Source organism: Alexandromys fortis, unplaced genomic scaffold, assembly GCF_014885135.2.
Source record: "Alexandromys fortis isolate MF-2015 unplaced genomic scaffold, M_Fortis_MF-2015_v1.1 scaffold_84, whole genome shotgun sequence".
NCBI classification, from domain to species: Eukaryota; Metazoa; Chordata; class Mammalia; order Rodentia; family Cricetidae; genus Alexandromys; species Alexandromys fortis.
The window spans coordinates 82007-96688 of record NW_026068017.1 but is presented as its reverse complement, the minus strand read 5'-3'; the positions used below and the strand labels follow the sequence as shown (position 1 = coordinate 96688).

General features: G+C 36.3%; 1 protein-coding gene across 1 annotated transcript; it reads right to left on the bottom strand.

The window, feature by feature from the left end:
• Positions 1 to 10240: 10240 nt before the first annotated feature.
• Positions 10241 to 11180, bottom strand: LOC126514062 (olfactory receptor 1-like). Its single transcript, XM_050162753.1, is given in 2 exon segments — positions 10241 to 10867; positions 10869 to 11180. Coding segments are annotated over 2 exon segments (939 nt in total).
• Positions 11181 to 14682: the final 3502 nt, after the last annotated feature.

The window sequence follows — 14682 nt, the reverse complement described above, 5'->3', positions numbered from 1 at the left end:
AAAAAAAAAAAAAAAAAAAAAAAAAAAAAAAAAAAAAAAAAAAAAAAAACCTTCAGTTTTGATTCAGAAATCTGTGAATTTTGATCCATTTGTTTTTTGTTACCTTGAACTGCTGTCATACATTATACAGAGTCTCACTTCCACTCTCCTCCTTTTTTATTCATTCCTTTCTGTGGGATTATATCTATACATGAGGATCACATGGTATCTTTACTGGAATACAGAAAGAGACTCAATTTGATGTTCTCGTGTCTCCTGTCCCTTCTCCTTCAACCTGGTTCATTTACACTGTGACATTCTGACACAAAGGAGATCCATCACTGCTTTTCTGGTTTATTTTTCATATTTCCACTGTTGCCCTAAGGATAAGAACAAAGCTCCTATCAGGGACACAAATTCTATTTTATTATCTCAAACATGCCTGTGGTATAACCCTATATGTTCTCACAATGACACTTGCTTTTCTCTCTTCACCAATTCTGGGGTTAAAACTCTTCCACTCCTAAATTTTAGAGTTCCTCCTGTACTTCCCTATCACTTCCTTCCCTTTCTTCCCCTTCACTTGGCTCATCCTCCTTTGTATGTAAAGGTTATTGCTTATAACATAGACAACTAAATTTACCTTATCTCCCTATATTAAGACCTTCACTATGTCTTTAGCATCCTATATATACCACATGTACACATGCACTTATTATTTTAATCACTGCTTTAATCCACCTTCACATAAATCTACATGCATCAATGGTCTCACATGACTTCATTACCTGTGGTTGTTCAAAATCATTCTTAATATCCAACTAGGACCAGTACCTGTACAATGTATAAATTTGTCCAGGAAGACTTGTTACTCTCTGCTCAAATTAATACAGATTTCTTTGACTTCAATTGTAGAAAACTCTCAATTTAAAGAGAAATGTTTACCAGTTAGAACTAAATTTTATACTCTATAGTGAGTGTCATAGTTACTATTGCTTTCCCACAGTACAGTGGTTAATCCTTTCTATAATCCCCCAGCAATATTAATAACTCCAGATTATATCCTTATGCTTTACTCCACCCAGTGTTGTTGTTTTGGTGCAGAAGACAAACATGTTGAAGATTTTCATGAAGTATAAAAAGAAGATGCAACAAAGTTACTTTGGGATCTTCACTTGAGTTATTCCTTAAATATCTTTTCTGTTTGTGATGGCTAATTTATGTATCAAGTGCTTAAACCCTGATGCCAATTTTGGAAAAAAAATTCTAGTTGCTATGTAGATATTCTATAATGTCATTGAAATTTGTAGACTTTGAGTTAAGTAACTGACACTTCATAACAAAATGTGTTTCTTGCAATCAGATGAAGGAATTAGAGAAAAAGGATGGTTCACTCTAGAAAACGTTTGCATTTTCTGCTAAGATACAACTCTGTATGCACTCTTGTCATGGATTTCAATATTCTAGACAGTTTTTCAAATGTTAGCCTAATCAGACTCATACACTGGGCAGTATGTACTCTAAGTCACAAGTATGGGCAAACACACACACACACACACACACACACACACACACAATTCTGTGATTCTACAAGGCACTGACTAAAGAACCTATCATGCTCATAGCTAACAAAAGAAGAGAAACATCAAGATGTATAAGCAGGTTTCTCTGAAATGTTATACCCAAGTCTGATGGCTTGGCTGTTCACAGACTGACAGTGTTCGATACAGCCCAAATTATGAGTTTGCAGACTTAGATATTGGAGATTAGCTTTGCAGAGGAAGAAAACATACAGGAAATATATCATAGATTATTTAAAAATATGTTCTCCTCATGTATCCGAGATTGGCCTCAAACATGCTAAATCCCTGCCTTTGGTTCCTCCTGAGCACTGGCATTATTGGTATGTGGTTTTGTGCCCATTTTTTCTTTTGTTGTAAATGTACACTATATTTCTGTTAGGTAGGCATATTTACAAATAGTACAAGTCAGATAAATTGCTATCCACTGTTAACACTGATGAGCCAAAAGACTTCATACCATCTTTAGCTATTCAGCACAATATTCTCAACTTAAACAGCACTTAAAAATTACAAGTTATATGTTTCTCACATTTAGTATGGCTGCTTATCCTCTTGAATTCTGTAGAAACACTGAATTTTAAAGTGTAGCTCTCCTTATACTTTCACATGAACACCTAGATGACAGAAATGTATTCCTTGATGGACTTCACTTAGGAACAATCACAGATATTACCACAAAGATTTGTGAACTTATGCAATATAACTGATCACTATCTTGTGTAGGATGTTTTTCAGAGTTTGCTAAGACCCCTAGAGGAAAGTAAACAGCCATTGAGCACTACAGCAGCTAACTCCATCTCACAGCACTGTTCTCTTGATGAAATGGTGTAATAGTGAGAGAAAATTACATAATGAGTTATTGTAATGAATCCATGCTTATAAATGTGGTTTATATGATGATCATGAAAAGTTCTTGGAGACAGAGAAAAAAGAATGTCATCATACCTGAAAAACTGTCCTGCATGATATTGGAATTTCATTGGGATTTATAGCCAGTCACCAGCTTATTTTCCTGAATATAGCCAGATGTATTGAGGCCACATCTAAGTTTCTAGTTCAGGATCCTGCTCATCTTTATTTTGTTTGCAAGTACAGGAAGTACTGGCCTCTTTACAGATCATCTACTTGCCCCATACCTTCTCACATTGCTCTATGGGAATTCCTGGGCCTTAAGAGCCTTGTATCCCATAGGAGTCCAGAACCTATATAATTCATTAAAGACATAGTAATTACCCAGGACATTCCTAAGACCAATTTACCTCAGGGATCTCTAGTGGAGACCAATTATAATCATAAATCACTCCTCCCTATACTTACAGAAGGTAGAATTCAAACATTAACAACAAACAAAACAAATAAACATATATCAGTCACAAGAAATCCAAAAAAAGTGGAAAGATGCATATCTATTTAGATAATGAACAGGCTTCTGCTTCACTGGAGCCTACTTTGTTAGAAGGAGAAATGAAGAAGCTGACTAAAAAAACTACCCCAAGTTATCAGACATTATTTTCATTGCTAATGATTTAAAGTGTCTCAAACACAAAAATTACACAAGAAATCAAGGATAGTTTTGAAACTTTTGGTTGTGATCCTCACCTTTAGTGACCGAGCATCTCTCCAACCCATCAAAACAAGTTTTTTTTTTTTTTAAGAGTTACAATATCAAGTCTATTTGTATTTGGCAAAATTAAAGAAAATACATAATTATCTATCCTATCTTGTTCAGTTGGAAGTTTTATATCTAATTTATCTTTTCATCATATTTAAAGAAATATATAATTATAGCTATTTAGTCTTCAATTCCACCAAAGAACCCAGAAGGAAATAATATCTTCTGAATAAGTAGGAAGTCCAGGCAAGCAAGTTCCAAAAAGTGTAAGAAATGATATAAACATCTGGTTGCCTGCAGAGTCACCCATGTTTCCTCTGCAATGTTGAGACATCTGTCTTTGGCCTACCAGCATAGCATATCTGAAAGACTTTCTTGTGAAGGAGGGAATTTTGAAGAGCTGTGCTACCTTGTCTTTGCAAAGCTTGGTAGTCACCCTTTTGTGTCCTGCTGGCCCAGTTTGGGCAGTAACTGTCAGAAAATAAAGCAAGAGAAGTTTCTTTGTTCATATGGTTAGCTTTTGCCATAATGAAAATAAACTCCATACAGAGCTTCTTTGATGTCTATCATCTTCTCTGGAAAACATTGGTGCTGCCAAGAGCAGATGTGTCTCACTGTCTTGAGAAGTCTAAGTTATTAACGCATTTTAAAAGTCATATTTTGCAAGTCTTTGAAATATTTGAAGAATACCTATTTATTTGAAATATATCTTTGTACATCTAGAAAACCTAACTAGCATGAATATAAGTTTGACTAGTATAGATAACTAAAAACATTTTATATGTCTGTATTTATTAATTATATATTACATTTTAATTTAGATGAATAAACACAGTACATTAAACAAGAAATATACAGAGTATAACAAAGTTAAACTTAAACTTACATTAGTAAACTAAAATCCATACCAGAGTNTCAGACTCATACACTGGGCAGTATGTACTCTAAGTCACAAGTATGGGCAAACACACACACACACACACACACACACACACACACAATTCTGTGATTCTACAAGGCACTGACTAAAGAACCTATCATGCTCATAGCTAACAAAAGAAGAGAAACATCAAGATGTATAAGCAGGTTTCTCTGAAATGTTATACCCAAGTCTGATGGCTTGGCTGTTCACAGACTGACAGTGTTCGATACAGCCCAAATTATGAGTTTGCAGACTTAGATATTGGAGATTAGCTTTGCAGAGGAAGAAAACATACAGGAAATATATCATAGATTATTTAAAAATATGTTCTCCTCATGTATCCGAGATTGGCCTCAAACATGCTAAATCCCTGCCTTTGGTTCCTCCTGAGCACTGGCATTATTGGTATGTGGTTTTGTGCCCATTTTTTCTTTTGTTGTAAATGTACACTATATTTCTGTTAGGTAGGCATATTTACAAATAGTACAAGTCAGATAAATTGCTATCCACTGTTAACACTGATGAGCCAAAAGACTTCATACCATCTTTAGCTATTCAGCACAATATTCTCAACTTAAACAGCACTTAAAAATTACAAGTTATATGTTTCTCACATTTAGTATGGCTGCTTATCCTCTTGAATTCTGTAGAAACACTGAATTTTAAAGTGTAGCTCTCCTTATACTTTCACATGAACACCTAGATGACAGAAATGTATTCCTTGATGGACTTCACTTAGGAACAATCACAGATATTACCACAAAGATTTGTGAACTTATGCAATATAACTGATCACTATCTTGTGTAGGATGTTTTTCAGAGTTTGCTAAGACCCCTAGAGGAAAGTAAACAGCCATTGAGCACTACAGCAGCTAACTCCATCTCACAGCACTGTTCTCTTGATGAAATGGTGTAATAGTGAGAGAAAATTACATAATGAGTTATTGTAATGAATCCATGCTTATAAATGTGGTTTATATGATGATCATGAAAAGTTCTTGGAGACAGAGAAAAAAGAATGTCATCATACCTGAAAAACTGTCCTGCATGATATTGGAATTTCATTGGGATTTATAGCCAGTCACCAGCTTATTTTCCTGAATATAGCCAGATGTATTGAGGCCACATCTAAGTTTCTAGTTCAGGATCCTGCTCATCTTTATTTTGTTTGCAAGTACAGGAAGTACTGGCCTCTTTACAGATCATCTACTTGCCCCATACCTTCTCACATTGCTCTATGGGAATTCCTGGGCCTTAAGAGCCTTGTATCCCATAGGAGTCCAGAACCTATATAATTCATTAAAGACATAGTAATTACCCAGGACATTCCTAAGACCAATTTACCTCAGGGATCTCTAGTGGAGACCAATTATAATCATAAATCACTCCTCCCTATACTTACAGAAGGTAGAATTCAAACATTAACAACAAACAAAACAAATAAACATATATCAGTCACAAGAAATCCAAAAAAAGTGGAAAGATGCATATCTATTTAGATAATGAACAGGCTTCTGCTTCACTGGAGCCTACTTTGTTAGAAGGAGAAATGAAGAAGCTGACTAAAAAAACTACCCCAAGTTATCAGACATTATTTTCATTGCTAATGATTTAAAGTGTCTCAAACACAAAAATTACACAAGAAATCAAGGATAGTTTTGAAACTTTTGGTTGTGATCCTCACCTTTAGTGACCGAGCATCTCTCCAACCCATCAAAACAAGTTTTTTTTTTTTTTAAGAGTTACAATATCAAGTCTATTTGTATTTGGCAAAATTAAAGAAAATACATAATTATCTATCCTATCTTGTTCAGTTGGAAGTTTTATATCTAATTTATCTTTTCATCATATTTAAAGAAATATATAATTATAGCTATTTAGTCTTCAATTCCACCAAAGAACCCAGAAGGAAATAATATCTTCTGAATAAGTAGGAAGTCCAGGCAAGCAAGTTCCAAAAAGTGTAAGAAATGATATAAACATCTGGTTGCCTGCAGAGTCACCCATGTTTCCTCTGCAATGTTGAGACATCTGTCTTTGGCCTACCAGCATAGCATATCTGAAAGACTTTCTTGTGAAGGAGGGAATTTTGAAGAGCTGTGCTACCTTGTCTTTGCAAAGCTTGGTAGTCACCCTTTTGTGTCCTGCTGGCCCAGTTTGGGCAGTAACTGTCAGAAAATAAAGCAAGAGAAGTTTCTTTGTTCATATGGTTAGCTTTTGCCATAATGAAAATAAACTCCATACAGAGCTTCTTTGATGTCTATCATCTTCTCTGGAAAACATTGGTGCTGCCAAGAGCAGATGTGTCTCACTGTCTTGAGAAGTCTAAGTTATTAACGCATTTTAAAAGTCATATTTTGCAAGTCTTTGAAATATTTGAAGAATACCTATTTATTTGAAATATATCTTTGTACATCTAGAAAACCTAACTAGCATGAATATAAGTTTGACTAGTATAGATAACTAAAAACATTTTATATGTCTGTATTTATTAATTATATATTACATTTTAATTTAGATGAATAAACACAGTACATTAAACAAGAAATATACAGAGTATAACAAAGTTAAACTTAAACTTACATTAATAAACTAAAATCCATACCAGAGTAAAATATTTTGGGATTATCAGTTGTTTTTGATTAAAGTAAATTCAATAATCTATACATTTTTAACCATCATTTCTATATCATATCCCCCTTACTTCTTTATAATGGAATCAACTATGACCAATAACAATTTGTTACCAAATCCCTTAAATGAAAACAAACTTTCACAAACAAAATTTTGGGAATTTGGGCATAGCTCCCTAGACTACTTCCTGCTGAATGGTAGATACTGATAATCTTTGATAAACCCTGAGAAAATTTAGAATTATTGTTAAATCTTGGCTATAGTCTGTGAACCTCTATCTTCTCAGCTAGTTGAAGCTTTCTAGATGTTGGATCATCTTGGCCATTGATCCCATTGGAGACCTCTCAGGACATCTGCCTTATCAAACTATATTAGTCTGTAACGAATCCACAGTTTCTCATCTTCCAATAGTAGTTTTTAATTAGATGGAGATTGTAGAAAATCACACACACTGAGATGGCTTCCAAATACAGCATATTAATTCAAAGTAACTGACTACATGCAAAAGGATTTAATATATGTATTAAAGAATATAAACTTCAAAAACCAGTTTTCTAAGTGTACCAAAGAAAAGGGCAGAAATATGACAAGCAGATGGCATGTTTAATGTTTCCTCGAGCAAGTAGAACCATGTCCATGTTCCTATGCCTTTTCACTCATTTTATCTTCTTACCTTTATATGAAAGCTATAATTGTAACTATAGCTGGGCCCTAACATCTTCCTCAGGGGAGGGGATGAGACGGTGTAATAACAGTGTACACAGAACCTGGGAGTCCACTGTAAGGGATAAGGCAGACTTTTTTTTTAATCTAAAAAACAGGGGAAAATTATATGCCTTCTCAGCCCCCAGGTGTTCTAATCATTGCTATCAAATTGTCTTTCCTCATTGGCTAGGCAGGATCAGGACCTCTGACAGAGTCAGGCAGACTCCAGGTTGGTTCCTCTTGGCCTGGTAGGTTTTAACTTCCTACATATCCACCCTGTTTTATTTATTACATTGTCACTCAGCAGGAGTCAGAGTTCTTTGCTCAGGCCTTGTTTATCCCACCTCAGGAGGGCTCAGCAACTAGACTCTGAGTGTCTTAGATTGGCCTGCCAAACAAGATCTTATCCATCATTGACTACCAACCCTTGAAGAGCATTTATTCCTGGAGAACTGCCAGGGTGGGAGTAGTAGGAAGTAGCCTTTTGGATTACAGATAACATGGCATGCATAACCACCTGTGGAGTACTGTGAGAAGGATGCCTAAGAGCTATTAATACCTGATGTTGGATCTGCTGAAGGAGACATTTAAAGAGAATAAGAATTAACAATACCACCCTGAAAATTAATGCATATATGAGCATCCAGTAGGAATAAAATAGCCTTTTTATATTATGCCAAACATTTCAAAAAATTAATAATAAGAAGTTTCAACCTCTGCCCTTAATAAATCAATTTGTTTGGGGTGGCAATGAGAGCAAGAAAGGGGGTATATACATTACCCATCCTGTGTCATTCCCTCCTTGTTGGAAGGTGCCTGATCCATGACCAGGCATACATCTCTTTCCCAAACCCATATTGCCATCGTGACAGTCTGAGGAAAAACATAAGCATACCCTCTCTCATGGGTTATCAGGGGGCTGAGAACTACCATTGGAGGGAGATAGGATCTCTAATCTCACCATGGATAGAGGTGTGTTCCTTGTCTGAGATACCCCAATGCTTGGAAGCTGGGATAAGTCCATTGTCATCAAAACTGAGGAAGTTTATTTGGAAAAGGATCTCTGTTAAGGCCAGATTAAGATGTCCCCTAGTCTCTGGCAAGATAGACTGGCCAACAACTCCTTAAGAGCTTTGTTGATCCTCTGTTCAATGGTTTGTCCCTGTGGGTTGTAGGGCATGCCAGTGGTATGGGAAATCTTCCAGGACTCCAGAAAGTGTCATAGGCAGGGTCATTATTAGTCTTAAGTGTCCAAGGTACCCCCAAAACTATCATGGAAAGCTTAAGGGCCTTGATAGGTTTGATGGCTTTCTCCCCAGAAATGGCAAGAACATAAACAAAGGAGGAACAGGTGTAGCAAGGATGGCCTGCTTATTCATCATGTCTTCCCAGCTAGCTTAGCCCCGAAATAACCACACAGAAATTGTATTCATTAAAACACAGCTTGGCCCATTAGCTCTAACTTCTTATTGGCTAACTCTTACATCTTAATTTAACCCATTTCTATTAGTCTTTATAGCACCATGAGGTTGTGGCCAATCAGCAACATTTCAGCAAGTCTATCTGTGGTGGCAGATCCATGGCGTCTCCCTCCAATTCCACCCTTCTTCTTCCTAGCATACAGCCTAGCTTTCCCTGTCTAGTTCTGTTCTTCCCTGCCTTCAGCTCTCTGGGACTCTCTGGGAATGAAAGAGTTCAACTATTAGATGTTCTTATGGAAGGTTAAAGAGAGGCTTAAGTGGAGTTCATCAGGCAGTGAAAAGCCCTAGAGGATTGGCCTCACATGGAGATGGTCATTAGGAGAGGTCAGAGGAGGATAAAGACTGAGTTTGTTTGTCATCACATACCAAGGTCAACTGAGGAAATCAAGTGAACAAGGTTATTCTATTTCATAATGAGGCTAAAAATATACAAAATAAAGAAATATTCTTCTTTTGACAGTAAAGAAATGAGACAAAAGAGGAGAGTTGGCTGTGACCTCATGCACAACTGAACCATTGCCCCTTGGTGTGAGATAGGAAGTCAATGAGTCTCATGTTCTTTATTATATGAAACAGAACTTTCTCTATATCCTTGAGATTGTTACAAGGGTAAAATAAAGACATTAACTATAAACAGAAATTTTACTAAGTAAAATATGAAACATATATGAGGTATTACTAGCTTCTAGCTTTCTTTATTCTTTCCATCATCTTAGATAAGTAAATTGAATTCTTCCTGGTTATTAGTCAATTTCAAATTAAAAGGAAAATTTTTGTAAAGGACACTGTTGTACAAAATGATTACCCCAAATTTGTTCAGCATCAAGAGAAGTCAGAAAAGAAAACAGAGACATAAAATAATCAGGGGGATTTGAGAGAACAAAAGGATATCAAGTCAGAGTGGGAGAACCTGTAGGAAATAATTGAAGGAAATTTGGTGGTGGGGAGATTGCATTGTTAGCAAGAATCATAAATCCATTACTTAAACTATTTTAATTGATACATTAATGTCCGCAGAATTAAGAGTAAATGGTAAAATGTTACAGCAACTTAAGAATTTAAGGAACAGAGATTGCATCAAACAGAACCTCTTCTACTATGCATTTACAGGATAATTTGTGCAAAGTATGGAGGAAGATGTGGCCAGCTATCAAAGACAATCTTTCCTACTTTGACTACTACACTACACCTCTTTTTATGTATTGATCAGTTATGTGGCATGCCCTTTCATGAATGTTCTATGATTTGGGACAACATCTGACATAAAATATTAACATCATTATGTTTGTTACATAAAAATAATTAAAAATCACAAGCGCTACCATTATAAAGTGATTTTCTTATTGTAGAAAACTCTTATCAGGGCCTCCTTTATGTCTCTGTTCCTCAGGCTGTAAATGAAAGGGTTCATCATGGGTGTCACCACTGTGTACATCATAGCCATGACAGTCTCCTTCACAGTAGAGTTATTAGCTGGTGGACATAAGTATACACCAATAACTGTGCCATATAACAGAGACACCACAGACAGGTGGGAACCACAGGTGGAGAAGAGCTTGTAGATGGTCTGGGTAGAATGAACCTTGAGAATAGAAAAAACAATCTTTACATAGGACATAACAATGAGTAGGAATGGTATAATACCAATGAGATCACTCATGATAAATAACACTAACTCATTAATGTTAGTTTCTGAGCAGGCCATCTTCAGTATAGCCATTATGTCACAGATAAAGTGGAGAATCACATTGTTCTCACAAAAAGACAGTCTAGCCATGAGCAGGGTGTGCATCATGGCATTGAATGTGGCCAGCGTCCACAGTGGCAGCAATAAACAAGCACAGAGTTTGGGGCTCATGATGCTGGTGTAATGAAGTGGGAAGCAGATGGCCACATAACGGTCATAGGCCATGGCTGTAAGAAGGAAACTCTCCATGACTCCAAAAAAAAAATAAAAAGTACATTTGTGTCAGACAACCTGCATATGGGATAGATGGGTTCTGGCTTTGCATGTTTTGTAGCAATTTGGGCATTGTGACAGAGGAGAAGCAGAGGTCAGAGAAGGACAAGTTGCTGAGAAACAAGTACATGGGTGTGTGGAGATTGGGGTCCAGTAGAATAAGGATGATGATGAGGAGGTTCCCCAGGACGGTGGTGAGTTACATGGCCAGGAACAGGACATAGAACAGGTGCTGGTGCTCTGGGGGGATGGGCAGGCCCAAGAGAAGGAACTGGGAGATGACAGTTTGGTTGTTTCCAGTCATGATCTGTCTCCAATGACTTTAAGAAAAATAATCAGCAATTTGTTAAACACTCCTCTTTAAACTTGTATGAGATAGATCAATTCTATTATTCAATCTCATTTGTTTAATTTAGAAAGAATTTTTTTATATTTTCTAAATTTATATTCTGTGCTTTTCTATGGCATGGAATAACCTCAATCTCTTAGGATCTTCAGTTATCCTTGGTAGGGGATGACATGTTAAACCAGTCCTATATACTTTCCTGACACTCCCCCAATCCATCTCCGTGCCCCCATGAAAACAGTCATGTTTCTGAAATACACAGGGTGTGTTACTTTTTCTTCAGTTATCAATCTTACTCTTACAAAGTTATTGTAATCTCTACATCCCAGTATGTTCTGTCATTATAACCATGAATGATTTTTCTTCTTGTTGCCTTAGCATGCTCTAATTGTCTAGTATTACCTAATCACACCTAATTGTTTCTGATATGCACAATGTACTGGCATAACTCTTTCCTACCTGCCTGCTTCTTCTAGGCAACTATAGTTCACTTCATTGTGTAGTTTTATCTGTTTTTTAAAGGACCTTTTTACACTTAGTCCTCTAGATTTTATGAGCCCCAAGAAAAACACATATACTTTAATAAGTTATATTACCAATTAATTGCTAGATATAACTGTGTCTCTATCCTGCAGAATCACCACCACATCACTGACTGATCATCTTCTATGTTTTCCCCCACAGACATCTAAGGTTCGATGCATCCCAAGAGAAATTCAATTCTCTCTCTCCCAACATCTGTTTCACATGTCTCTTCTTTCTCATAATACAATAAAACTAACTCAACATCAATTATATAAGTTTTGTTGATTTTTTCTTTTTTCTTACTTTGGACTCTAAACTAGCAGCATATAGTTTGTCTTCTTCACCCTCTTCTCTCCAGTCATTTAAAACCATACAATCATATCCTTAGTAATGGATGGCATTGTCTTCTGCCTGAAATATTAAAGTCAGCTTTCAATTCCAACCCATGTCCCCTGTCTAAAAACTAATTTCTCCAGTATGTTTATCCAATACTGGCATTCTGAGATGAAAATATATTCTGAGATGGAAAAAATTTGAATATTTCCTGATTCATTCCTCAGGTGAACATGTTTTTCTTAAGAAAAAATTTCTATCATGTGCACAAACGATGATTGCTTATCTGACTTTAGCAACTTCTAGCCCACTATGGTTTCACAAATTGCTTGCATTATTCTCTATAGCCATTCTCTACTTCAAATCCAAGTTTGTACAGCCATCATTTATGATTTGATCCTCATTTTATCTATTACATGCTTTCCCTCTGGTGTGACTTCTCTCAGTTTTGTTTCCACAATATGATATGCCATATGCTAAATTAAACCTTGTTGTGTCTCTACATACAGTAAGATATATTACCCTGTTGCCTGCGCATCTTGTACTTTCCACAACTACCAATGGCTCTGATTACTGTTTCACAGATATTGTTGCCAGACTGTAACTTCATGAAGAAAAGGCCATGACTGCCCACGTAGAGAACCAACACCTTCCCTGCCTGGATGAGACTCAGTGTGCATGAAGGTTTCCTGGCTATGATGTATTCTGGGACAAAAACTTTTTCAAATTTAAGGGCAGAAATGCACATTAAATCCAAATAATCATTCTTCTTCAATTTCCTCATAATATAAAATCACCAAACTTGAAAGTTTTAACATGAAAATGTAATACTCTGTGATTAGCCTTAGAGATACAACTGTGTATTTATGGAAGGTTTTGAGGTGAGTAGGATGCAATGTACTTTCCAATAACACTAAAGACTCACAATTTTTATGTTTCCATTTATATGGTTCTACTGATAGTAGTGTAGGAAAATATATATGATGAACATTTTATGAAGCTCTCATTTTTATCCTTCTCTTGACTTCATCTTCAAGTATCCATACCTAACTTTGTAGTTAATTATTATAGGAAATGTTCTATGTCCTGATAGCAAGTTTGGTCAGATTTTATCTCTGGAAATTTTTATGAAAGTGTTTTACTTTGTGATTAACATTTAAATTAGTAATTACATTTAAATTATTGTAAAAATAACTGTAACCTTTTGTAATGTGATGATCCTCATGCGAGCAATTGTTGGAAGAAACAGAAAAACTACAGTCTCTTGAGAAACCTGAAGATTGCCCTTAATGTGAGATTGTAACTTCCACTCTTCCCAGGGACTCCAGTCCTAATCTCCTGGACTTGCCAGTTCTCAAGTGTGTGGGCTGCATCTTTAAGACAATTCCCTATCTTGTTATGTTTTCTTCTAGATAACTTTGTCTAATGAACCCAAGTCTATAGGTAAGATGGCAAAGAAATCAAGAAGAATTACAAAAAGATGTGAGAATAGGACCTGGGTTTTAGCTCAGTGATACAGTAGTTAACCTAGCATGCCCAAAGCACTGAGTTCCACCTCTAACAGAAAAAAATAGAACAATGGGCTGGAGAAATGGCTCAGTGGTTAAGAGCACTGACTGCTCTTCCAGTTCAATTCCCAGCACCCACATGACAGCTCACAACTGTCTGAAAATCCAGTTGCAGGGGATCTGACAGCTTCACACCAATGCACATAAAATAAATTATAAAATAAGATAAATAAATCATAAAAAAGAACAAAATTAGCCGGGCAGTGGTGGCGCACGCCTTTAATCCCAGCACTCGGGAGGCAGAGGCAGGCAGATCTCTATGAGTTCGAGGCCAGCCTGGTCTACAAGAGCTAGTTCCAGGACAGGAACCAAAAGCTACGGAGAAACCCTGTCTCGAAAAATAAAAAAAAAAAGAACAAAATGAAGACACACAAAGAGTTAGGAAATCCTTCCAAGACACTATCTGACTGAGTCTAGCTTTGGGGTCTCCTATCATGCTGGTGGTCATTAGTGCAGATGCATTAACGGTTTGATATTTGGACATTATGTTTAGTGATAATGAGAATGGCAATATAGGTGAAATTGTGTACCGAGTTTCTCAGAATTATTCTTACTCTGCGAAGGAGTGGGCACCATAACTTATGTAGGTTTTGTGGGGTATTTTTGAGCACACTCTTACACTTCTGAGGCTGATATAAAGTTTACCTTGAATCAGAGGGCAGAACTAGCTACTAACTGACCAAAATTTGCCAAAGAAGTTTTAGATGGCTGAGGACATGTAGAGAGACGGCAGAAGTAGTATGAAGGGGTTTAGAAAGATTATCAGCCCTTATGGATTGAGGAAGGAGAGAGTGAGGAGTGAGCTGGTCACTTTTCAGCTGCTTGTCTGATTATTCAGGGTTTTATACCCTTATATGTGACTCCTGAATTTTTATTGAAAAGATAATTGCCATAATACATACATCATGTATGTTTACATGCAGAGACTACAAAGCAGAGATCACATATGAAGCTTGCTAATTCTGACCAATGTAGTTCTCTTTATCAATTCTTGACCTTAATAGAAGATGAGAATATCCCATGGACATGGTTCT